The sequence below is a fragment of the Cottoperca gobio genome, chromosome 16, assembly GCF_900634415.1.
Source record: "Cottoperca gobio chromosome 16, fCotGob3.1, whole genome shotgun sequence".
Lineage (NCBI taxonomy): Eukaryota > Metazoa > Chordata > Actinopteri > Perciformes > Bovichtidae > Cottoperca > Cottoperca gobio.
The window spans coordinates 9,390,137-9,418,010 of NC_041370.1; the positions used below are offsets into that span (position 1 = coordinate 9,390,137).

At 43.9% G+C, this 27,874-nt stretch overlaps 1 protein-coding gene across 1 annotated transcript in view; it reads right to left on the reverse strand.

Moving 5' to 3' along the window:
• Window positions 1-22,469, reverse strand: part of grin2db (glutamate receptor, ionotropic, N-methyl D-aspartate 2D, b) — a 44,649-nt gene extending 22,180 nt beyond the window's left edge. The window contains 6 exon segments of the mRNA XM_029451038.1: window positions 421-535; window positions 1,706-2,034; window positions 5,466-5,732; window positions 6,862-7,068; window positions 7,411-7,704; window positions 22,449-22,469. Of these exon segments, the coding sequence (XP_029306898.1) occupies window positions 421-535; window positions 1,706-2,034; window positions 5,466-5,732; window positions 6,862-7,068; window positions 7,411-7,698 (1,206 nt within the window). The 5' untranslated portion in view covers window positions 7,699-7,704; window positions 22,449-22,469.
• Between the last annotated feature and the right edge of the window lie 5,405 nt (window positions 22,470-27,874).

Here is a 27,874-nt window from a genome sequence, read left to right on the forward strand (position 1 = left end):
TGTGTGTGTGTGAGAGTGTTTTAACCAGGAAATAGCAGAGTTACAGAGACACAGCAGACACTGAACATCACAGTAGGAGCACACAAAACACGGTCAAATGATCAGCAGCCAACTTCTCTCCTCTGCCCCGGGCACTGAGCGCTAAAGTGAACTTTACATGAACGTGACCCATGCAACCTGACTATTGTCACTGTCAGGTTTATATTCTTATTTCAGATGCGGCACGGATCTGCTCCTCTACCTCACATGGAGAGATGAAGATGCAAGAACCAATCAACACCTGCTCTGGGTTCAATTGCTAGGCAATAGTTTCTCATGAATCCCCAGATTCAAACAGCTTATGCAGACAACAAAAGAATATTATAAATATGTATATATATATTAAAATAATAATAATAGGATAATATGTCATGTCCTTACATCTTCCCATCCACGTCCAGGTGTCCAGGAAATCACATCGAGGAAAGGGTTGGCCAGGTAACCATCGGTGTTGAAGGAATAGTCTCGACCACCAAGCGTAATGTTGCCGAAATATCTGCATAGGGATGAATGGAGACAGAAGAAGGAGCAAGTAAATGACTGAAAACACACAATATTAGTAAGTTAAACAATTGTTTTCTTAGAGGAGAAAATACAAATCAAAAGGCTGCTCGTGATGCAACAGTAAGCCTGTCCTATTCTCTTCCCACTGGAAACTAAATCACAGCACCTCTATGGTGACAGTGCGGGCTTGTCTGTTAATCAAATCTACAGACAAATGATCAGACACACAGAATTGTCAGGATCTTTGAAGTCAAACAACTGCTGCTCTCTGCATCGGCTGTGAGCTCTATAGTTTGTCTGATAATCACACAGGACAGACGTTCTAACTGTCGCCTCATGTCATCTTGCTGGCTTCAAAACACAAAGCCTGAAAGCTTTTTTTGCGTGACAGAAAGCCTCATATGGAAGAGCAGCTTGTAGTTACAGACAGTGAACAGCAGGTAGCACTGCAAAAAAATACAAAGTAATAAAGGAAAACATCTTCCTTCTCTGTTGTCGGACATAGATTATAAGCAAAGAGGAAAGAACGGCACATTAATCATTTCCCTTTAATTGCCATACTGTTTGTGCTGTGCCTAAATGACTGTAAATAAACACATTAATTATATTATTGGCTCAAACATACAGTAGTCTCTTTAAACAACATCATGTGTGTGTGGTTTGTATTTGGAGCAAGAATGACTGGCGTAAAAAAACAAACCAAGATGATAATAGAACCACTTTGACTACCTGTTAGAGTGTGCTGCTGCCTGTTTGCACAGCCTACGAGGAATATATTAAAGCCAGCTCATTAATATACATGAGACATGGTCCGCTTGCTACAGATGCTGGGGTAATTTTGCCAACTCACAACTACACGCACCAACAACATCTATTTTGCATGGATGATAGCCAGCTCCAAATTCAGATATCCCCTCTGTGCCTGCTCTCTGACACTGAATCTACCAACTCCACCATGTACTTTCCAGATCATTCTGGCGCTGAACCAACTCGTTTGGTAGAATACACCTGATCCTGTCTCTATTTCATTTTCTTCTTTTTTCATAGATTTTGACTGAAGCTTGCCAACTTCCTTGTACTCCGCCCCCCCACTCCCCTCTCTTCCGGCCCTCCTCACATTCTCCCTTTAGAGATTTCCTCTTTCCTCTTATCTCCCTCTCACCTCATCCTGCCCCGCACTCTCTGGGTCTGATTGGCGTCCGTCATGCAGTTGGTGACAAAGTTTGGCCCGCCTGTGGTTCCGTAATCCTTGCGCATGGCCACCGCCCCGTGAGTCAGCACAGATACTCCACGAGCGATCCTCCGGCGAGGTTCGTCCCTCCAGCCCTGGGGCCGGACGGCAAACAGAGCCCGTGGTAGGCTCTCCATGCTCAAACCTGAGAGAGCTGGCCCCACAGCGAACCACATGTGCGAGGCTCCGGCCTGACCGGCGGCCCAGGCGGCTTTGAAGACCAGCTCAGCCTCCTCCTGGGAGCAGTACAGCAAGCGTACCTGGAGGACAGCAGGAAGCCAGGGAGGGAACAGGGACGAGGGGAGACACACACACACACACACACACATACACGCTAGTGAGATAAGGAGGGGACAGGGGAGACGTGGAAAGAGACAGAGGGTGGGAGAAGTAAGGGGAGAAAGACAGAGCTGGAGCAGAGGTGCACCTGAACGGGAGAGGAGGTTGGACAGAAAAGGCCATATCAAGAAAAAAACAAGGTGCTGCGGGAGGTAAGAGGAGAGATAGCTGTAAGCTGATGTGATAAGGTTCATGGGAATCGTACATATGATTCAGGGAGGGAAGCAGACACACCAGCAAGAGGGAAGACTGCATGGCTGCATGTGATGCGTGCTAACCAGGAGGTGCAGGAGGCAACCTAAGGTGCTGTGCCTAATGAGCTTGGGCCTGATGAAACGAAAGTTACAGTTATGAATAATGAAAACAGGAGTAAAACAAGAAAGGGAAAATTAAACAACTGTAAGTGGTATAGCAGAGAGATAGGGAGGAGTGGAAGCAAAGGGAGTGTGTGAGGGGGGTTAGGGGGATTAAAGACCAAACACACCTGAGGGAAAACAAGGGGAAGAGGTTAAACACTGACACATGTTATTAAAAGCCGGGTGGAGAAAAGACCTGGAGACAACAGGAGATGGTGACGGAGCAGATGGAGGGAAGAAATCAGAGGTGGGAAAACAGAAAAGTCACTCCATGGAGAACGGAAGGGAGGAGGGGGGATGGTGAAGAGAAGCAAAGGATGACATATTTTGGTGAAATCAGGGCCTGGAGAGATAAGAGATATTTGCAAAAGACAGGGGAGGGGCGGCGGTGTGGAGTGTGGCTGGGGAGGAAGAGAGAAGAAAACATTAAAGAGAGTGAAAGGCAACATAGAAAGACAGAGCAGTGACAGTGGATGAGCTCTCTGCTGAAAGTGCTGAGGTAGGAGGGAGAGGAGGGAGAGAAGGGAGAGAAGGGGGATAGAAATTGACCAAAGAGGGCTTTAAGGGGTCAGAGCTGAGCGGAAACTGGTTAAGGGGGGAGGGGGTTAAATAATGACAAATACCTTAGAAGACAGAAAAGATCGAGAGCATTTATAATAAAAGAAGTATATAAAAAATGACGCGGTGAAGAAAAGAGACAAAGGAGAATCGAAGGACAAAAAAAAAAAGAGAAGGACAACTCTTTCATAGAAGAAGAGGAGGGGGAAGAGTCAGGGAAACAGACTGAAAGCACATTTTGAGAATTGCGCCTTCATTGAATTTTGAACTGTAATGGCTTGGCAAAACAATCCTGCCTGTATGCCAATAAACCTCCAGTGAATTAGGCAGGGAATGAGAGTGACAGAGGGGGAAGAGGAAGGAGGGAAGGAGGGAGGAAGAGGGCGACAGACAGAGAGGGAGACTGAATTAAGGAGGGAAGGAGAGAATCAGAGTTATAAACAGACACACACAATATCTGAAGATGGGAAATGGAGAAAGAGAGGAACATACAACAGGAGAGAGAGAGAGAGAGAGAGAGAGAGAGAGAGAGAGAGAGAGAGAGAGAGAGAGAGAGAGAAAGAGAGAGAGAGCAGAAGACATACTGACGAGGCTGAAGCTGGAAGAGGAATGGAATAAAAGATAGACAGTAAGAGATTTGAGCAGAAATTGACCCAGAGACCTGCTTCAGGCCATCTACAATGTAGCGGACATTACCATATATGTGGCAGAGGGAGAGAGAGAGAGAGAGAGAGAGAGAGAGAGAGAGAGAGAGAGAGAGAGAGAGAGAGAGAGAGAGAGAGAAAGCATGTAATGCAAACATACACCGCATCACTAAGCAATCACAAGCATTTATTAGCCCTGCAGTAGTAAAAAGCTAAAAGAAGGGGATTTGTTATGAAAAAAAAAGAGGGTTAAAAAGCAAGCACTGCGTATAGGCAACCTGCTGCAGGCGGTATGTTATATTAACAGTGACACTAGGAGAGTGGAGTCTAAAGAATCCAATACAAACGCGCACACTTAGAGACACAAATACACACAGTTGCGCACACACACGCAGAGCTGCAGTGGCCATGCTGGGACATTAGCGATGACATTGAGACCCAGACTACACCGAGCCAACGGAAAGCAGAGTCTGTGGCCGGGTAGACATGCAGCAAGAGGGATGGACTGAAGGAATGAAAGATAGCCATACAGAGATCGAGGTGAACAGAAAGGCAGCAGAGGAGAGTGAGCTTGTCTCCAGGCAAAGAAACGCAGGAGGGGAGGCAGAGGGGGGGGAAGGAGGAAGTGGAGTAAGCGTAAGAACACGGAGATGAGTGAAGAAATTCAACAAGAGGACCATGGGGTCAAAGAGGAGGTTTAAGGGGAGTATGGCGGCGGGAGGCGGGGAGATAAAGGAAGTGTGGGGTAAAAAAAAAAAAGTTTGTTGAGAGGAGCACGGGAAGTGAGAATGGAAGTTTGAAAGAAGTAAGGAAAGGAAGGGAAGAACGAGCAAGGCAGTGGGGTGGGAGAGGGGGCAGGCGAATGAAACACACTAGATGTACAAGCCGAAACCACGAGTCATTCTGGTCAGTATTGAATCAACGTGAATTTGAAATGCGGAGTGAGTTTTGTTTCACCATCGGAATAACCAAAAAACGATTGATACTGTTTTCAACCTTGTATAGGGAGAGAGTGTCTACAAATAAAGTTAAATAAAGAGAGAGAGTGATTAGATTTTCATTGAGAAGAAGGGAAGGTATTAAATCAAAATGGAATGGTGGATTCGATAAGGTCAAAAGTCTCCAGAGGTGAGGGGTTTAGAGGCCAGTGGGTCACTAACATTGCTCAAACCCACAGACATTTATTTTAAATGCTAGCGGAGATTTCAGTTTCCTGAGATACAAACTTAGTCGAGCTAAATTTTGGGGGGGGAAATGTGTACAAAATAATGCATAAGACATCTCAAATATTTCCATTTGATGGAAGGGTGCATCCATGAATATTTCACTCGGTGTAAACATCATATACGGTATCAATGAAGAGCTCGAACAAGCCGATAGAGAACATATACTGTACGTGACACTGACAGTTTGGAACAAGATGTTTTCTCCAACTTTAAAGTGTAACTTAAGTAGAAACAAGGAGAAAACTGTATGTTAAGTGGTTAACTTCTTTAGCACCTTGCACATAACAATTCGCACAATGCCACCCGACAACCAGACAGCAAATCAGACTGACTTGTGGTTTTTGCTGTACCGTTAAACTCTTTCTGCCTTGGCAGGAGGGAGGGGAAGAGAAGAACAGAGGGATAGAGGAGAGAGGGGAGAGAGAGAGATGCGGAGGGACAGAGGGAGAGACGAAGAAGGAAGGAAAAAGCTGGGAAGCCACCTGTCAGAAAGGGGGCCCCCAATGATACTCGCAGCACTTCCTCCCCTTTCCTCCCCCCTTTCCCCCCTCCCTCCCCCCTGTCTCACCTGCGCCTCGTTCTCCTTCAGCAGTCTGCGTGTGCGTGCCCCCCCAGGGTCGTCGGTCACGTTGAGGATCACCACACTCTTCTTCTCCCAGCCGATGAACGAGCCGTCGGTCAGGCCCTCCACCACAGACAGGAACTCTTGGTAGCCATGGTGACGTGTGCACACCACGGAAAAGGATGTCCAATCGTACTCCTCTAGCACCTCAAAGATGACCTCTAATTGGAGGGCAGTAGAGGAGCTGAACTGGAGAAAGATGGAACCTGATTCCTGATTTGGGAAAGAGAGCAGCACATTTGGTTTAAAATCTCACTGTAAAATGCATCCTCTGTAGTTGTGCTGTGTCTAAACTGCAGCGAATTAGTAACAGAGAGCATTTTCACTACAAAGAACTACAACTCTCTGGACTGCTCCATCTTTATGCGCAACATTGAGGCATCACGAGGCTTGACGTTTTTATGGAGCAGCAGCACTCGTGCAGCCGCAGGACTAAAACAGCTAGGATTGTTGCACAAATTCTCCTATGACGTCCAGAAGGGAGTGTTTCTAAAAGTCTGTTCAGGGGATGGGAGGGGATGAGGACTAGGCGAGGGTACAACTTCAAAGGAAGTTCATCAAAGTGTTACAATTTAATTCCTCAAGAGTAAATGGTTAAAACAGTTATTTGTAAGCACAAATGCAATGCTTTTTGTTTCTTTTTTCCCCCCCGGTTGGTTGTGAAAATCATGTGACATTAGTTTCTCTGGTATACACACACACACACACACACACACACACACACAGACACACACACACACACTTATGCACTCATACACACACCCATGTCTGCTCATTGCCTCCCTCCCAGGAACATCAGAGGCAGAGCGACAGCCCCAGTTGGTGCCATTTACAGATCAAACACTGCAGAGTTTCAGCAGATCAGCGACCCTGACCTTCAACTTTCCCTCCGTCCCACCGGCACTTGCCCAAACCTTTTCTTCACAGAGAGGATACGCGACATTATGACATTGTAAGTTGTTATGGCAATATAAGCAGCTGTCCCTTTATACTCCATTCATAGAGCTGTCAATCCATACTTTTTCAGTATACAGCGCACACCTAAATAACATTGTTCCACACTAGTCCTCACATTTGGAGCTACACAATCACACGTATTGGACCTTTGCCCTCTTGTATTCTCCTGATTCTCTCCTCTCTGTGTCACACCACACACCACACACCACACACCACACACCACACACACACACACACACACACACACACACACACACACACACACACACACACACACACACACACACACACACACACACACACACACACACACACACACACACACACACGCTGCAAACACTTCCTCTTCACTCTCCCACCACAATCCCCACCTCCCTCCTCCTACCTGTGGCATCCTCCCCAGCCCCGCTCCCCCTCCTACAGCCACTATGGGCAGTCCTGTTTGCGCAGAGACAAACTCCAGCATTGGGGCCAAAGGACCCCAGGCCGTGCGAGGCGGTCTCTCCTCTTCATAAACCAGACCCTGCAGGGGCCGCGCCGCCAGCAGCTCACACAGCTGGGACAGCACCGTCTTTGGACTGCTGTCATTCACCTGGGAGATGATAGAAGTAATGAAGAAAGAGAGGAACAAAGACAGAGGGGGATAAAGACAGGGAGACAAATAGAGTTGACTAGACTAACTAAGGCAGTGTGTCTTGACTTTGTGTTATTCATATGGAAAGTGTCTGTAGTATGCATGACATGTCTGGCTAACAATACAAGCTGTGGTCAAAGAGCAGACGCCCGCTCATTCAGCAGCGCCCACACAACGGCAGCAGTGTACTGCTCATTCAGCTCAAATAATGGGAGTGAGTATGAATAATGGATGGTCATTGTTATTCCCTTCCTTCAAGTAACGCTGGATGAGCAGTAGGTAGAGGAGACAGTATCCAACCTGTAGCCAGATGACGTTAGCAGAGCCCCACTGGGTGATCACGCTCTCCCCCAGGGAGCCGTATACCCGGCCGAAGCCAGGGTAGAGCACCCTTCCCCCAGAACCCGCCACGGCCGCCTCTGCTTGCACCGTAACACCGGCGTGGATCACGGCGATGTTGAAGTTCATCATGGCCCCTGCATCACGCTCCCGCGGGCTAGGCCGGAGCAGGAGGTGGGGTGAAGCGTCCACCAGACCTGCCCACTCTGCCAGGACCAATAGGAGAGAGAGAGTAGGTATGGCGACCATGGCAACCTGCCGAGGGGGGGAGGCAGATATATATCGCGCTTAGAGAGGGTGCCTGAAAGAAAGAGAGACAGCAAAGAGTAGAAAAATAAAGTGAAGAAGAAGAGATTAAGTTAGACTCAGGTGTTTTTGTTTTCCATCATTTCCAGTACAGAGGACATCAAATCAAGAGTGAAAGAAATGCACAGAAGAAGGAGGTGTAGAAAGAGAGAGGGAGAAAGGGAGAAAGGGAGAAAGGGAGAAAGGGAGAAGAGAGACAGAAACTGATCAGAGATTGCGTACAGGCAAGACGGAGTAATGTATTCTGAATCCAATCATGGGGTAAAAGTTAGCTTTGGCTGGAGAAAATGTTGGACGAGGAATGCAGAGAGGGAAAAAACAATAGAGGGAATGAAAAGAAAGCAAGACAGAGAGAAGATGAAATGGGTGCTATTTAGGCTGCAGGCTGAGAAGGAACAATATGAGGAAAAATAAGACTGGCCGTTAGAGGGAAGGAGGGTGAGAGTGAGAGAGAGAGTTAATAGCAGACAGAGACAAAGATGGGGGCGGAGGTGGTTATTGTGCTGCATGAATGATAACAACAATTAAGATCACTGTAAACACACTCGCCCTCACACAGCTGCATCCACACACACACACACACACACATGCATGCAAAGCGTTTGAATATGCACACACGCACTCGCAAGATAAATGTGTGGCTACACCGTGCCCGTAGAGCAGCTTAATGATAGAGAGATATGAGGGTTAATGCAGTGCGCGCACACTCACACAAACAACCACACGGAAAGATAATGACTACCTGGGAGATAGCAGGGTTAATATGTGAGCCACACACATACACGAAAACACAGCACATCATTTTCAATTTACTTCTGTTGCCAACTTCCCTCCCTCCCGTTCCTTCTCACTTTCTCCCCGTTCCCTCTCGTGCTCCATCCTTTCCTATTCCCCATCTCCTCTCCCTATTTTCATGGCTTCGGGTACCAAACACAGTTGTATTGATTAACAGGGGCCTGCTGACATAATATTCCCTCTAAAGTCACTGTCCCTTTCTCTATTTCCCCCCTCTCCTCCTCTCTATGTTTTCCGCAAAACGTCTTCATCCGACTCTCCTCTCTTTGTCACAGTCGGCCGATTCTCTGACCCTGATCAGTCTTTTGGGTAGAAAAAGAAAGAAGAAGGGGGGGGGGGGGGGGGGGTGGAGAATAAAAAAGTAACTGGAGGAATGAGAGAAAGGCAGCAAAGAAGAGCTGTGAAATGAAGAGAATAAAAAAAGGTACTGTAAATACAAGGCATATGACTTTAAGGACTGAAGGGATTGATTGAGGGAAGGAGGTGAGCTGGAAGAAGAGGAGACAAGGAGGACGAAGTGTGATGGGATGGTGGCGTAAAATATGTGAGGAGAGTAGCAGGAAAAGAAATATTGATTACTGGGATGTGTATACGTGTTTGGCCTAAACAAATACACTGCCAAACCTCATGTTTTGAGTGACAGGGCTGTGGGTATGCGTGCGTGGTGGTAGTGGTGGGGGGCTACAGAGAGGGGAGGAGAGAGAGGTGGAATGAGAGGGCGAATGAGGGAGGCGGATAGTTTCGGCTAAAAAAAACAGATGGAGGTGTGGAGAGATAGGGAGAGACAGACCTGTTAGTAGGAGAGAGGGAAAAGGAGAATGTAATAATGAAGAGGAGAAGGAGAAAAACAGGGCTTTGTTGTTTTTTTGTTTTCTTTAAGGCGAGGAAGATGTGGCTGGACAGAATAGGGAAGGGCAGAGACGAGGAGAGAGAGAAAATGAGAGAGCCAAAGACGAAGCTGCAGGAATACGATACATCATATCATGTGGTGGAGCTGTTTTCTACTGCGCTGAGCTCTGAGCCATTAACTGTTAGGCCTGTCACTGTATTTCACTCTCATGAGGTGTTTACGTTGCACTGCTCAACCAGCGTGTGCCATTTCATCACAGAGAGCCTGGCTGCAAGTGTGAACACAGTGTATTCTAATATACAGTATCCACTTTCCTGCAGAGCGCACTATCCTGCATGTTATCGGACGTGCACACACTTCACCGTCCTAGGCGCGCCACAAGCACATTATAATCAAATCCTCATCTAAATATATCTTACTATATACAGTCGTTCATTATGTGTTCCAATCCGTGAAATTCTTCAAACTGAATCATAAAAAGCGTGTAGTGAGGGGGCCCACAGTGAACACACACACGCACACACACACGCACACACACACATACACAGAGAAGGGAAAGGGAGTGTGGGTGAGAGAAAGGGAGAGAGATTAAGGTTTCATTTGATTTGTGACCATAAATGAATCTTTTGTTAAAATGTAAATGTTCACATTTAATGTATTGTTTCCCCTTCTAGCTTTAAACAACTCTCCTCTTCAGTCTTTGGAGCCCTATTCTAATTGCATATACTGCATGTATATTTGGAAAGGGACTGCCAACAACACAGGGGATGTTTAAATTGGGATCAATTAGTCAAAAGGTGAATAGAGCAGGATTCAAGGTAAGGAATCCGTCAGTTATTCAGACATGTTTAGTCATTTCTTAAACGTGTGTGCTTTATTCAGAGCATTGCCAGGATCTGTCCATCGCATGCTATTGTGTTATTTGGATGATAATATGTTCATTTAGATTATTTGGGGCCTATCAGAACTGTGTAGTAGGATAAATATTGTACTGCAGTGACTAAAAAAGCAAAAAAAAAGATAGAATTCAAAACCAAAAAAGTACTTTCTTTGATGATTTTCTTTAGACTTTGAATTCATCATGCATGCACCCTCAATCACCATTTGCTGTCTAAATTACTATATCAGCACTTACACCAAAGTATTTGTATCTTACAGTGTTGATCTCTCAATTTGTCAATCACTGTAATAAGAATCTTACTGTATGTACAGTATCATTATTTTTCCGCTGAGCCTGTTTAGTTTGTCTTTTTAAAACAAAGAAAGTGCCATTTACAGCAGCACAGAAGCTGCCGTACATGCCAGAGACTGGTTAGAAGCAAACTAAAAACACCTTCAGGAATATTTACCGAGTACTTAAGAGCAGGAATATTCTCAGGCTGACAGAGACAGCTAATCAACAAGATGAGAGAGAAAACATTCACACAGGCAAAGCCAGCCAGCCAGTACTTCACAATCAAAACACATCTTATCAAATCTCCGCTTAAACATGTGCTTTACACTTCATTATATTCTCACTGTGAAACACGTAGGAAGTACAAGGACACTCAGAGACCACAGACCTCAGCCAAGGCCAAATCGGGACAGTGTTTTTTCCATAATCCTGTCGGAAAAAAACAAACAAACAAACCGAAAACATAACCTCATTGGTGGAAGTAATTAATGGCTTCTGCATGTGCAGCTTTTGCAACAACTTCTCTGGTTTGAAAAATGTAAAAAAAAAAAGGTTTGCAGTTTTGTGTAGCTGAAGGCAAATCATGTACTTTGAAGGTATATCTCTCTATAGAGGGTTACACTGAAGCCTATATTATTCCTGCAAACTCCAAAGAGACAAACAAAAAAGTTGTATAGCCTCTAAACACAAAATGAAAATTTGATTCTTGGTGTCAGTGTGATGGTAGGAGAACAATCGCAACGTTGTAGAGTATCAGATCCCCCCCCCCCCCTCAACTGCATGCTACAGCTGCAGTGAGCGCCTGCGGTGACTCTAGAAGAGTGAGTCGCGAGAGAGGGAAGTAACCGCTCGGGTAGAAGTCAGTTACTGGCATCCACGCCTCTCCGAGTTCCTTTCCCACTGAACTCCAATGGAGGCAGCGTGCCAGACCGTGTGCGGCATCGGATCTGCTGGGAAAATGTGAAGGGGGAAGGAGTCTGTGGAGTCTGGAGTGTAGAGTTGCGGAAGTGCAGTGTTCAGCGTTGTGTTTACCCCACGTCGGGGCTCTGCTGCTTCATTCCATTCTGTCATGCAGAGTAATGGACCTGCTCTCTGCTGCCTATGGCACACAGGCTGCACTGAATCAGCTTTCCACAGCCAACACAAAACATCTGAGATATATGCAGACTAATATATAGCCTACTGTACACCATTAGAAGACAGTGCAGAGTCTCTGTGAGTCACTGTAAGTGCCTGGAATAAGAAACCATTCCCCTGAAGATGAACACTAAAAAAATGTTTTTCCATTCGTCCACATTTAAGACCGCAGTGTGCTCGAGAACACTGCTGCATGTAGGCTCTATAATTTCCTTGGGTCCATAGCTGTGCTATAGTAAAAGATAAGATAAAGTGCCAGCACAGTGTGGTGCCCACAGTGTATCAATGTCAGTGTGTGTGTGTGTGTGTGTGTGTGTGTGTGTGTGTGTGTGTGTGTGTGTGTGTGTGTGTGTGTGTGTGTGTGTGTGTGTGTGTGTGTCGTGCGGGGGTAATATGGCAGTGTGGGGGAGCGGAGGAATGAAGAGAAGAGTGCAGCTGGAGCTCAATGCTCCTCGTGTTAATTGGCCCATACTTCAATCACAGCCACTGGAGTGTGTCCTCTCTGACGGAACATATCCTCTCTCCCTCTCTTTCTCCCTTCCCCTATCTCTCTCCCTCTGTCTCCCCCTCTCTCTGTCCTGCTGCACTTGTTCATGCACTCACTTTCACTTGACACACACACACATGGAAGCACTCCCTCCCTCGCTCAGTCTGTCTCACTCGGTCACCTGATTTGGTCTCATTCAGTCGTTCATTCATCTTTTCATTCATTCATTCAGTCATCTCACTCTGCACCATCTCACTTCCACGATCTCTCTTTCTCCCACAACTCCTCGCCTGTTTTCCTCCAGCCCTCCCCCATTCTTTCCTTCCACACATGTCTATGTCCTGTACTTCTTTCACTCTCTACTTCCTCCCCTCCCTCACTTCCTCTCTCTCTTATATCTCTCTATTTGATCCCTGTCGAGTAGAAGAGCCACCAGGCAGGCGAGCGCCTCTTGTTCCCATTGTGCATAGTGAGCAGAGTGATCAGCGAGTAGCGCAGCGTGCAGCAGCAGGGCGTACAGTACTGTGGTGTTTTTACTGCATGGCTGTAAACAGCAGTAGTAAAGCCTGCTGCTGTCGCTGCCTCCTTCGGACTTGATAGCCGTGGCTATCATAAGCCATTCATGCGACACAACAACGGAGCCATCTATCAAACCCCTTGTGGCACCAGGTCCTCACAGGGGAATGCAACACATTATATTTGTAAATTACACATGCCACAGGCTGATAACCAGATTATAGCTGGTCGCTTTATTAAACTTGACAACATTATTTATGTGGAACAGTTAAATTTGAGGGGCTAGCTGATATGAAACGTGAAATATAAATAAGCACTTGGACACACACACACACACACACACACACACACACACACACACACACACACACACACACACACACACACACACACACGGGGGACACAAATATCAAGATTAAAATGACTGTTCGGCTCCATTTTTCTATTATTCTGTTTAACAAATAGATACTGTAAAACTACACTGTGTTGTAACTTTACTGTTACAGGACAGGGGAAAGTGAAATCTCCATTGGCTCTGCATGACACTCGTTCCTAGCTGTATTCTCCTTTTGTCCTTTTTGTATTTTGTAACCTTTTACAAGAACAAAATGAAACCTTGACATCTAACTTTGTTTCTTCCATGCAAAACAGCATTTTATTCTGACACTTCAAGTCCCTTTAATTTCCATGTGGCCGTACAAAACGAATCTCACTCCAAAGTTCAAAGTATCCTGCCTTTTAATTCAAATATTTTGTTCATGGGTTCGGATTAAACACTACTGCCAAGAGACAGTGTCAATTAATTGGACTTCACTTCCATTTGTACATTGAGGGGATACATTTCATTACTTGAATGGGAGGACACTCCTTGTTTCTCTTTCCTCTATGGATTGATGAAAATGAGATGAAGCTGACCCTTGATGCTGCCACAGTGTAGCACTAACAATTCTCTGACCTCATTTTTTAACAAAAAAGAAAACGTCTTAGTCCTGACCACCAGACACAAAATCACATCCATTACGGATGATTGTTACGGAAATATTTCACATTACCACACCTCATCTCTCCAACGCATTGCATTCAGCTCAGAGTATACGATTACCTCAGTAGAGAATGTGTTTCAATATAACTTCGCACATGTCTAGTATTTGCAGTAATGCTCAAAAATGAACTTGTGTAACCTGAGAAAGAACAAAATCGGCTGATAAAAATAAAGACCCGTCAAGTGTTTTCACTTTGTAATAGAGTCTTGGCATCTTGAATTATGCACTTTGTTTGTGTGTGTGTGTGTGTGTTTTATCTTTCAACTCCCTGTCATTCATTTAATCCTCAGGACAGTGCGAGCTCACACCAATACACAAACTTATGTTTTCCGTTATACAGACTGCATAAACAACGTCAATTTGTGTATGAATGATGCACAGAAATATATTTAATACTGTCTCTGTTTTATCTTCTCTTTCCCTTACACACACACACACACTCACACGCACGCACAAAACACACACACACACACACACACACACACACACACACACACACACACACACACACACACACATCCATTCAGAAACATCAGCTCCAAATACTTTACTACCCTCATGAGTGCTCAGACATAAATATCAGTAAGGTCATATGCTTTCATGTGGAAAGGCCAGTGTCTGGGGATCTTGCATGAGGAATTCACATAATAAAGTGTAGGGTATTATTTCAATGAGCCTAACTGGCCTATACTTACTAAGCTTGAATGAATAAAAATGGTTTTATAAGGAGTCCACGTAGTTTGTATGGCCACTGCCAATGCTTGTATAATATAACTGCTTACTTTAAGGCCGGCCAAGGAGCAAGAATATTTCATTTCCCCACCTCAACACCTGACAACTTATACAGCTGGGAGCAGAGGACTGCAGCGCTGCTCCCTGGCCAGCCCCCTCTGCTCCCAGGTTGACTATTACTACATAATTTACTGGATTTAATGTACATATACATTTCTTTCTGTAGTTGCTTTTCTTCCCGAATCCTCTGTCAAGATGTCCTTACAGCGCACGACCTGGGGGGATTATCTTATTATGTTTGTTTTAAAAGGAATAATTTCTCACCACTCAACCTTTTACAGGCATCCAGAAACTCCAAGAGGCTTTGTGTTTGGGGGGAAAATAGCTTCAATATCAAAGCACTATCAACGCAGTGCAATCATCTAAGAATAAACATGCATTCACGCTGTGCATTTACATAATGTACTGTACATCCATGAATGAAACGCTTGGCTGATTGTCGTTTAAAAAAAGAGCAAAAAAAAAAAGAAAACATGCATTGAGATTGAAATCGGGAACAAATTAAATGAAAGAGTTTCAGCAGATGGGGTGAGACAGGAGAAATAACTCGGGGAGTATTCAGAATTTAGTGGAATCATGTTAAGGCACGGAACAAATACTCCATTTTTTAACAATAACATTAAATGGATTATTTTCTCATACCATCCTAAGCTAGTAGTCGCAACGCCACAGTGTTGCTCTACACTGCTTGCACCAGCGCTTCCATTAATTCCCTCATTGATTGGCCAGACACTGGGATCACCTAGCCAGATCTAAATCAGTCACTAATTAAAAGAGCAAGATGAAAAGCAACCGACACTGCAGCCCTTCAGGACCTGTAAGGTGAAACATTCTGTAACAACTACAAACTAGGAAGCTGCTTGAGACTCTCAGCAGAAAAAGCACCTAGCTCTGCATAGTAATGATTCACAATCTTATTCTGAGGATAAACAGATTAAACTGGTGTGGCAAACCTTCACTGATAACTATCATGCCTTTGTACAAGGTCACGCACAGGCAGGTGCACTCACACAATCGCACAAGCAGACATGTGCGTGCAGACTATACACATATGGATGCAATGTGTACAGATACTTATCTACATATATTTACACATGCAAACATTTAACGACATGTAGAATAAGAGAGAAACAATAAGCTCGTCTCTTCCAGTAGCAGGTGCCACATGTTGCCCGAAAGTCAAGCCCGTTTCTGTCTGCTTAAAATCGAAACGCTGCAATGTCACAATGTTATGTACAGGTTTCAGCTGTGTTCGCAGCACATCTGGCTCTGCCCCCGCTCATAAGCAAAGGTGTTAGAAACACTTCTGTCAGCCTATCCTATAAACGTTAGTGGATCAGTTTGGCTCAGGAAATGCACTCCCATGCCGGCAGAAGCCCTACAGGGTGAGAGGAATTTGAAGGCAGGTTTTTTTCTTCTTCTTCTGTTGCGCAGCCTCAGATGAATCTCAAGAGTAAAAGGTGGTGAGAGGTAAGTGAAGGGAATGTCAGAATCACACTGTGTTGTCTTCACAGCGGCAAACCTAGAAGCCCATTAATCCAATCATCTGTGGGGGTTTTCTGACACGTGAAGCAACAGTATCTCATCAGAGAGATGTTCAGCAGTCTGAGATGGCCACAGCTCTTTATGACGCTTTCACATCATACTGTACCGAACGTAATTACGAGCAGCCGGGAGAGGGAAAACTGTTCATGTCACGAGATATCAGAAATGTCTGACAGCTATGTTTTTCTACTTGGAGGAAAGAACTAAACAAGTGTTAAAAAAAGAAGAAGAAGAAAATGGCTGCAAAGCAGTTAGGTCTAAATAAAATCCTTTGTCAACACAATCTATTCAGCTTGTTAAAAATAAACTATACACTGTTTGCGTGCCTCTGGCTTACTTGTTAATGAACCGATTAATGTATGTAGCACAATAAAACTATAGCTAATTTAGGCTTCATTTTATTTATCTTTAACCATCTTGGAGAACTGCGTCAAGGAGTCACAATAACGAGAAGTGTTCCCGTTCTTACTACTCTGCCAATGTGATGAGTCAACACTATCAGGTAGAATCACACAAGACGGCGAACAACTTTGAACAACTTCCTAACAAAGCAACACTACCAGCTATGTGATGGGAAGTGTTCTCAGCGGCCTTAATATGTGGGTATAGATGACACCGAGCGTCCAGTGCCAACAATTGATCTCCGTGCTATTTCCAATCACTGCTCGGTGCAAAATGTGTAAACGAGTTTCTCTTCTTTCCCAAAGCTGCAGCCTTTGATAGAGAACATGCCACAGTTAACACTGAACAGATCACATAACAATAAACTTGATGAGCCTGATAAGCACCAGACCAGGGTTGGGGTCATTCATTGATTCGTTCAAAAAATTAGATGTGAAATTGCTCTTATATAACTGAAAGGAGAGTGTTCACTCCTAATCACCTTTCAGGAGATAGACTAAAGAAGGCTTTGATGTAGAAAAAGAAAAGTCCCATTTGAATAATAAAACATCACAACCTGAACTGCCGATCGCGAGTCAGACTCTCTGCATCCCAAGCATATTGTACACTTCGTTCTTTTCAGTGTCAAAAACCAGGAGAGGATCTGCAGGACTGTCTCGAATCACAATGACGGTTTTAGAAGCTGGAGCTATTTACACGCAGAGATGAAGCACATTAAAACAAGCCCAGGAACATCAAACTATCTTCATCACAGGCTATGTTCCATCTCCGCGCTGACGTTCCCTCTGCCTTCCTTGTCTTCCCCTCCTTGCTGTAGTAAAGATAACACGCTGTGCAAATTCCATTCAGGTGCAAACGCGCATATTTGCATTTGTAACAACTGTATAGTCGGCACCTGTTTATGAAGGAATTCCATTCAAACTTGAAAGAAAATAGAGCAAAGCTATTTTTATATGAAGTGATAAGGCAATGAAACAGGTTCAACTTTGCACCTGGTACCTGCACCGAGTAAATCCGGCATAGTCACTCCAATACAAAGCCTGCTATAAATGCCAGTGCCTGGGTTCTTTGAGAAGAGAATGACAAAGGGTTTTAACAAAGCTGGTCCTCATGCAGCGCAGGGAAGTCTCACAGATCAGGAGGCATGACACAGCACCCAAAGGGTGACATGCGACATGGGCTGCAGACACAGGCTAACATAGTTTTTATAAATGCCCCCATTTCCTCTTTTTAATAACCACTTATACTGTCATTTCCTGCCCCATCCATCATCATGAAGGACCGCACCACACTGCTGCAAAACGCTGCGCGCCGCAAAACATTCCTGCACATCTCTCTATCCACTTTCATTATTTCTCCGCATCCTCCTTTTCCTCTGTTATGTGTGTGTGTCTATGTGGTGTGCACTCAAATGTATATATACAGTGCAGTGTCTGTAAATGTTCGGATCCCATGGGCAAGGTCCCAAGGTCCTCTCGCATCCAAAACTGCGACTGGTGTGTGTTTGTGTGCAATATGCTATTCATTGTGTGTGTATTTTTGGGTACGCTCTTGGTGCGTGTATCTGACTGCATACCCAAGGGTATCTGCCTGAATGTACTTTTTGAGAGTGTGTGTGACTGTGTATTGCATGCAGCCATGTGAAGCTGTGTGCCTGCTAGCTGCCTCCAGACTTGTATTCCCAAAACAAGCCGCAGGGCTTTGGCTCAGGTTTGTGTGTGTGTATGTGTGTGTGTGTGTGTGTGTGTGTGTGTGTGTGTGTGTGTGTGTGTGTGTGTGTGTGTGTGTGTGTGTGTGCACCTGTTTGATAGTGACTGTGTGCAAGCAGTGCACGCTAAATTCTCCATCACTATTCGTACCCGTCTGTGTGATTTTGTTTATGAAGGTGTCTCTCTGCCAGCCTGTCCATATGTCTGTCTGTTTCAATCTCCACCTGTTTGTTAAATGACTTCCTGTCATTTCACCTAGAGTATGTGTTTGACTGCGCTTGCTAGTCCCGGTCCACAGTCAGACTGTAACTGGGCCGAGGGCGACACCTCAGGGCTGCTACACCACAGCAGCTGCCACCTAACTGAAAAGAAACCTTCAGATATGGAGTTCAGATGATATTAAAGTTATTTCTAAGTTTCCACAGCATAATAATTGTGTTTTCATATTGATTATTGTCATGCTGTACCATGCTTCATTCAGAAAAACTGCATTTTAAATCACATCCAAGGCAGCACCAGCTCTCAAAGCAATCGGTTACTACTGTAACTGTATGTATTCAGTATCTGAATGCAGCTCCTGTTTCTCTGAGAGACACATAACTCTTTTTTAAAACGTGTCGTGAACCAAGCTTCACAAATGATGTCCAGTTTTCCATCATGTAACTAGATTATTTAGGCTTTTTTTGTCATAATGAAATACATCATAATGTCATTATTACATCCGATTAGCGGTAGGTACTTTGAGTTGTCACTGATAGCTTGGCAGCTTTGACAGATCAGCAAAGACTTGCTGTACCTTCACTAATGTTACTATGAAAGTTGTTTGCTCATGTTGACTAGCAGATACTCTTCAAATCAGAATGTATTAGAGTTATTAAACAAAACTATTTGCTAAATTCAACATTACTTCATTAATTTTGAAATTAATCATAAACTTGAAATTTGACTACATGCAGTAAATAAAAGGAGTTCATGAGTCTTTTCTACTAAATATTACCAATCTTCTACTGAATGTTGTGCTGCAACTGACATTTTCATTATCGATTAATCTGCTCGCAATTAATTTTTCAAAAATAATAAAAGACGTGCCGTTGCATAAAGGTGAACAATCTTGTTTTGTGAGTCCAAAGCTGAAATATGTTCAGTGTACAGTGAAAACAGAGAAGAGCAGAACATCTTCACATTGATCCAGACAATATTTGGCATTTCTTCAATGTTTTTGCTTGAGATTTTCAAAACTATTAATCAAAAATCAAAATAGCTCATTATTTTTCTGCCAATCGAGCTATGAGGTAATCAACTACAAGTCCCCTTATGCCTTCAAAACTTGACACACATCAGCAATAAAGCGTTTCTGGCTTTGTCACTTTGCAACCTTTACCCCTCTGAATTTTTACACTTTTAGAGAACAGAATTTCGTCAGTCTTTAAAACAGGCAGAATATACTGTCAGCTGTTTATTTATCTTAAACAGTAAGTGTGAAACAATATTGTACTAACTTTTAAAAGTTTATATTTAAGGCATACCTGTTGCCTTTAGTAAAGTGTGTAAATGTATTATGGCTAGAAGACCTATACACAATGCATCGATTGGACTTTATTTAAAGCTTACATGTATTGTCTAAATCTGTAAATAAAATAAAATAAATAGTAACGTTTAATGTGTTAAAGCCTGCATCACAAAAACAAAAGACCATAGTGTGAAATTTAGACTAGTACTTAATTCTAGAGAAGAGTCGATGTAATAAATTGTGTCCCCTGCTGATTTTATTGGAGGGCATTCTTTCCTGAAATCATATGGATTTATTTAAGGAGCACTAGTCAGCGATATTATTGGTAAAAAAAATATAGATTTGTAGAAATTGAGTTTGTTGCTGCCTTGAATTCCCCCTTCAAGAAATGTATTTAACATAGTCTTACATTAAAATAACTGATAGACACATCCCAGTCACATGATACCCCACTGCCACCACGTGTGTAAAACGTGTCTCTCGCCAGCGCTCCAGGCCAAAGTGAATATGCAACAAGTTCTTCAACACAACCCCGGGTAGAGTCCAGAGAGGAACACCGGGAGAGAGGAGTACTGTAATCGCTCCAAAACACCAGCCTCTGATCTCGTTAAACACTAATTGATGTTCTATGTTAACGAGCTTTACCTTAATTAGTGGTATTAAAAAGAACACTGGGTGCAACGTGTGAAGAGGGTGGGAGAGGGGTTTGGGTGGGCGGCAGGATTGAGGAAACTATCCACTAATGTTGCATCAAACAAATGATGAAAGGGGAGGCGGGAGAAAGAGAGGGGAAAAGGGAAAAGGGAAAAGGAAATTGTGCAGAGGAAGTCACAGGTTGCAAGGGGTGAGAGCAGAGACGGAAAGGATTGAGGCAAGAAGAAACTGGGGGATTGGCAGAAAGAAAGAGAGACAAGCGAAGGGGGATTGAGCTAAACTTGAAGGTTTTGCTGTGCAAAAGTCAATGAATCAATGAGGTGAAATTGATGAAGAGCAGGGGGTTGGAGAAAACAAGCACACAAATGTTCCCTATCCCTCTCATCTCTTCTCCCGTGCCTTCCAACCATGTCCCCCTCTGATATTCAATTCCAACAACCCCTCTCTTACTCTCTCCCTTCGTTCTGATGCTTTTTCCAATATCTCACTCGGCTCTCCCCTTATGCCTTCTCTCCACCACCTCCTCCTCCTCACACCTTCTCTCATCTCTCTTTCCCTCCACACCTTCTGTCTCTCTCATCACCTCTCCTCTTCCCTCCCCTCCCCTCCTGTCTACCCCTACTCACAGCTGGTACAGTACAGATCTCTCTGGGCAACTGTACGATAGATCGGCAGAGAAGGGGGCTCTGCTGACACTGAAGGCAACACTTTACGGGCAGCAGTGCATGCAGCACGCTGCTGCAGTACGCCTGTGTGAGTAAATTTCACAGGGCTTGCGTGGGGAATGTGATAAACTGGACAGAGCACGTCACCTGTGGATGAACGAGCTGATTGAAATGGATATCAGCTGGAGAATTCAGCTGAGAGAGCAGAGAGACACCAAAACAGCCGACAGAAATGGAAAAACAAACAACACATTAATTCCAATTTCCATCCGGATAAATGCATTCAGTGGCCTCACAGTGCAGGCCAATACATTTGATCTTGCACTCCCAATCATTGCAGCAAATCTGTAAGAGAAGCAACACTGTGTCTCTCCATGTTACAGGTCAATAGCATGATTTCCCTTGGTGGTCGCTATGGTCCAAGGCCTTTATTTTTATTTTTTAAAGAGAAAAGGAGTGGTGGCGGTGGTTTGTGTTTGCACCTGTTATTCACTTCTCCTTCATAATAAAGTAATGCAAGGCAAAAACAAAAGTTATCTGGGCACCCACAGGGGGTGCACATTTAGAAATCTACCTAAAAAGTGAAATCTCTCACACACTCCTTCACCCAGCTGGGGGAGAAACCCGCCTGTTCCAGCTGTATGAGGGTGTTTGAGGTAAGTCAGCCCGTTGGGGAAGATTCCTCGGTGGCAACAGAGGGTGTGCATGACAGTGTGCTGCCATACGCCCAAATATTCAGCGTATCGGGATAAAAATAGATCAAGAGGAAAAACTGATCGGCAATCTTGCAGGCTTAGCGGTGGCTTTATAAAACGAGCAAGCAGGAGCACTCACGCACACACTAACATTGACCACGCAGCCTGAGAAAATGAGCATCAACAGATATGATCACCTCAATTAATACATCCGCAGCAGAGTGCGGGGGGAAACTGCAGCCAGCGCCGGTGTTTAAAGACTTAAACGGAACCCAAACTCTGTCTTTATTAATAATGCATGGAAAATTCCTGGCAGACAAAATCATAGCCAAAAGGTTTAGTCTATATGATTAATTGAACTGCCGGAAATCTATGAGTGTGTGTCATCGGAAGATGTAGCCGGCTTCTGCGAGGAACATATGCGTTAAGGGGCTAAGAGCTGTGAGTTTTCAGGCGCAGCAATGACAGAGGGGTCAAAGCCCCGGTGCGCCGGCCGTTTCCACCTCTCCATCCCCGGCCATCCATCTCTCCATCACAAGCGGCCGTACAGATGCCGACACCCGAGCCCCCTATGTCTGTCTCAATGACGCGTAGCACCCTCTCACAGCCCGAGCCGCAATTAATCCAAGCAGTACAGACTCTGTGTGCGTGTGTGTGCGGGGTGAAGCGGGGAAAAATGCCTCCGCACTGCAAATATCATTGAAAATAAAGGTACTTACTGTTTTTCACCAGCCTTTCCCCCCTCTTTTCCTGCGTCCCTCCATCCTTTTTCACATCCTTCCTTTTTGAGGTATCCGTTTTGCGGGTGTCCCCCCCCCCCCCACCGCCGCCGCCGCCACCACAACACGCACACACACAGACACACACGCTGGGAAAATATATATATATCTAAATATATATATATATGTATATATATATATATATAGATGTGTATATATATATATATATATATAAATATATATATATGTTCTACATGTATTCAATTTCTCCGATCTCTTTACCTCTCTCCCTCCCTCTCTCCTCTCCTCTCTCACACACTCTCTCTCTCTCTCTCTCTCTCTCTCCCTCTCTCTCTCTCTCTCTCTCTCTCTCTCTCTCTCTCCTCTCTCTCTCTCTCTCTCTCTCTCTCTCTCTCTCCCTCTTTCCCTGTTCTTTTGTTAAAATTCAGTATATGCGCCCCGTCACCTAGCAACCGTCAACCTCTCTCTCTGCCTCCCTCTCTCTCTCTCTCTCGTTTCCTCCCCCCTCCCTCCCTCTCTCCATCACTGGCGACACGTGTTGAATGCTAAACTTAGCGGTCCGGAATAAAATTAATAAAGGGATGGACGCTCTATATCTCCCCCCTTCTCTGCCTTTCCCCCTCTCTCTCTTTCACTCTCGCGCGGATCATACTGCAATATAAATATTTACTAGAACCACTCAGCCCTCTCATTGCCCTACCCCCCCCCCCCCCCCTGCCCCCCTCCTCCCTTGCATCCCTCCGCATTTCCCCTCCCTCCCTCCCTCCCTCCCCTCCATCCATCCATCCATCTCTGGCTCCCTCCCTGCATCCCTCCCTCGCCGTCCTGCCTTTTTCTCCTGCCTCCTATCTCCTCTTTCTGCTTCTCCAAGCAAAACGGAGGCGCCACACCAGCGTCTGTGGACCCACATGTGAGTGTCACCCTGCCCGGTGCGTCTTTGCATGGAGAGCTGCAGCGTGCATCAGCGTGCCAGTGTGTGTTTGTGTGTAAGTGTGTGTGCGCATGAAGGAGAAACTACAGTAGCATGTCATGTGTGAGCAGCTTGCAGAGAGTGGAGCAACATGCGGTATTACAACACTGCAGTTCAGTTAGTGAACTCCTTGTGTTTTGGCTTCAGAGCTGAAATTAAATATTTATAATTAAGTAACTTTTAATAACAATTTGTTGGAAGACAAATGCTACAGTATAGGATGTGCCAGATTATATTTTGTTTATAATTCTCTTATATCCGAAGGTGAATATCTGGGAGGCGCAGACGGTGTAAAGTAATTTGGGATGTGTTGTTTATTTTCCCCTCAGTTATCCTCCCTTTCAGCTGTGTGTAATCTGGGATCAGCAATAATCAATGGCGCAATAGTTAACCTCAGATCATCAGCAACTCAGTAAACGGTCTGGTTATTGGGGTTTAACCTTTTCCGCAGACCTTGGGTTGTCTTTCGTGATCACACACAGAAATATACACGCACACACACACACACACACACACACACACACAAAGATAGACCGAGTGCCTAAATGTAACAGCTGATTTAAGTCAAGCAGAGCAAAGGTCCCACTGTATTGATAGAAAACTGTCTTTTGCCTCTGGAGGTTGTTTGCTAAATGATGGATGCACACATCAGCTCGATCCTATTTAACAATCATCAATATGAGACCAACTCCAAGCAATACACAAGCAGCAGTATTGTTTTATACAGTGTGTGTGTGTGTGTGTGTGTGTATGTGTGTGTGTGTGTGTGTGTGTGTGTGTGTGTGTGTGTGTGTGTGTGTGTGTGTGTGTGTGTGTCTTAAAGTGTGAATTCACCAAAAATGTCAAAAACTAATAATAAAAACATATTTCCAGTCCATGGAGATAGTTTCTCCTGATTTTGAAACACAGTATCGTCTGCCTCCACCCTACAATAAAGATGAATTTAATTTTGTATGTGGTTCTTACAACATTGAAAAATGAGACTTCAAAAATTCAAAATCTCTTTCCAAAATCATCCTCATTACTCCGGATAGTCCACGAAACAAGCTGTCGACAGTTGTCATAGTTTTCATATTTCCTCAGGAGAAAGTATTTCCAATAAAATATTCTTGACAGCGAGGCAGAAATCTCAGAGATGGATATCACAAAACCTGGAGAAATGGACACCAAAACTATCAGTATGACTGAAGTTCAGTAGAGGTGAACTAGAGAATGTGTTGAGAACATTTTGGTGAACTGACTCTTTAATCTACTATAAAAATGGGATTCTACAGGTACAATTGTGAAAAGTGACAAGCACATGCACCCACAGTTATTACATGCAGGTGCACAGATTAAGACATTAACGATTAATCGACTGATTATTTTTTCTCAACTAACCGATTAATTGTGGAAACAGTGTCCATCCCAATTCTCTAAATCCCAACAAAACGTCTCGCTAGTCTTGTCCGACCAACAGTTCAAAACCCGATGATATTCAGTTTACAGTAAAATGATGTAAGACAGAGAAAATATTTGAAAAGATAGAACGAGAGAATGTTTAGAATTTTTGCCTGAAAACTGACTCAAGCTATGTCTCAATTATTAAAACAGTTGCACAAACGCACACAGGGAGCCACTTGTTTTACCCCCTCCTGCCCCCCCCCCCCCCCCCCCACACACACACACACACACACTGGATGTTTTTGTGATGGCATGATACTGCACTAACAAACAACAAGCAAGAACATAAACTGCTGCCACTTCATGTACACTAATATATGGCCAGTTTTAGGACACAGTCCATATGGCAATAAAGGTTAGGATGTAGAGCCATTAGGCCAATCTGCACGTCCCGGCCCAGCGATTAAGCTCCAGATGGTACAGAAAGACTGGTGTCCGCTGTTTCTGGTCCATACGATCGGTGATAAGGGATCCATATCTGGTTCAGTGGTGCGTTCACTGTCGCTGCTGTGGTATTAATAGGCCAGATACACATCAGCTATTCATATTTTCTGCTACAGGGAAAGGTGAACCAGCAGCTGTACTCTTCATATTCCTCTTGTTATCTGTATTTGCCACATGCATTCATCTTCATTTGCATTCATCAATCAATTCATCATCACAGCTCGCCCGCATGCTCCTCTCTCTCTTCCTTCCTGTCTCATGGCAGTCTCTCTATTTTGCCTGGGGCCTATGGAGATATTGGAGTGGTAACATTAGGGTTTATGAGGCATGTGATGGTATGCGTCATCACTGTATTTACTCCACAGTGTGTGTCGGTATGTTTCTGTAGCACACAAAGACCTAAAATGTCTGAGAACATTTACATGATAGTTACAGTGCAGGAGCGTGTTTTCCTGTCGTGGTTAATAAAGGTTTGATGTGTTATTAAGGCACATTGCTTTGCTGCTGTCTGTTTGTTTGTTTGTTTTCTCAGTTCTACCTACCGTCTGTGAGAGCATGTGTGTGTGTTGTGTGGGAGAGTGAGTGAGACAGACAGATAGATTTTTGTTGTTTGGTCTAATCTGATGTGATTGGGCTCCAGTATCTCTATTTACGCATCTGTTTAGCTCTGAGCTAACAATCAAACAATAAGTTTTCTCTCTCTCTCTCTCTCTCTCTCTCTCTCTCTCTCTCTCTCTCTCTCTCTCTCTCTCTCTCTCTCTCTCTCTCTCTCTCTAATACACACATACAGTATACTGTGTGCACAGTAACACATAGATGGAATTAATGTACATTTTTCAAACAGCAAATCTAAATCGCTAGATTTGTGAATGAATTATTAATTATCCTAAAACTTTACTTAAAGTTACTTTAAGTAAAAGTATGTAAGTATAATAAGGAAATGTGCTTAGCTACAATCCACCACTGCATACAACACAAGCGATACGTTAACAGTGGTAGATTATTTCTGCGTGAAAGCTTCTCTTATAGTGTTAAAAACACACATTGACCAAGTAGATGCATTATTTTCATTGATGATCAATCTATTCATTACTTTCTCTAAATCTCCAAAAAATAGTGTGTTGACAATTTCCCATAGCCCGAGGTGTTCAAATGCCAAACCAAAGAGACTCAGTTTACAAAGATACAGAACAAAGAAAAGTAGTAAATCCTCACATTGGAGAAGCTGGAAGCAGAATTGTTGATTGATGAATTAAAAAACTTTACCCCCCCCCCCCAACAATTTTATTCCAAACAAACTGTGCAAGGGAGATTGATTTTCATATGAACATGTTCATATGAAAATCTAACGTTACTGTCTAAAGAAAGAAAGAAAACATAAGAATCCCAATTTGTCTAGAGCTTTTATTGTGAAAGGGAGATTGCAACACGGAGGCAGGCAGTATTGCATCCTGAAAAGTGAGGCTTTTAAAGGAACCAAATCTAAACGCAGATGGACCTACAGCCATTACATTGTGGAATCAACATATACTTCATAAGAAATATGATAAGTAAAAGCAACAATGTTGTCTATTACCATTTTAATTAATTGATTATTACAATAGTTAAATCATACCTGTCAACATTGGAATTTCAAAATAAGGGAATTCTTTTGCCGGACTCCACCCATATTTTCACAGCTCTCAGCCACCAATGTAAAGTAAACACAAATGTTTATAAAATGTATGTATTTTATTTGATGAGTTATTAACATCAATTTATTTGATGATTGATGAGTTTCCTTCCTTGCGATGGCAGAGTCGGGAAACATGTCCGCTACACTGCAATCATCGCAGAAGCTGAAGGCTACATTATTTTTAGCGCAAAGCATCGACACCTTTCCCTCAGCTTTGGTCACTTGGTTTGTCTCTGACACAGTTCTTGTCACAAATGAAGTCATTGACAGTGTGTGTTTTGTGCCTCTTGTTGTGCTTGTGCTTGTGCTTGGACGATTGTTCATCTTGGCGAACATCGCTTTTTCCGTCGTGTGCGATGCTAACATCTGAATGGCACACTTTACAAAAAGCATCGAGTTTGCCCGACTCTGCTTTTTATTAAATAAGGGAAGGTCTCCTCTCATTTGGTACTTGCATAAAGTTTTAACTTGTTTGGCAGGTACAACTGCGTCTCCATCTATCTCCCGTTCACTGTGACTCTCATCCATATGCTTTCGTCTTCTTCTGTGTTATTGTTCCTGTTTTCTTCTTCTGTGTTTGGGATAAGTTCAGCTCATGTTAAACATAATACTGCCATCCTGCTCTACCAGAAGGCCACTTTACACTTTTTTTTTTTTAAATACGGGATAATTACGGGAAAATATTTAAACGGGAGAAAAACGGGATAGAAGTAAAAATACGGGATAATCCCGGGAAAAATGGGAGGGTTGACAGGTGTGAGTTAAATCCACTAATCAACAGCTCTGAATTCACCACTCAATAAGATCACCGCCTGTTGATGAAGCTCAGAGATTGTGATGTTTGTAACTGTGTTTCCGTTTCACCACGTTTCC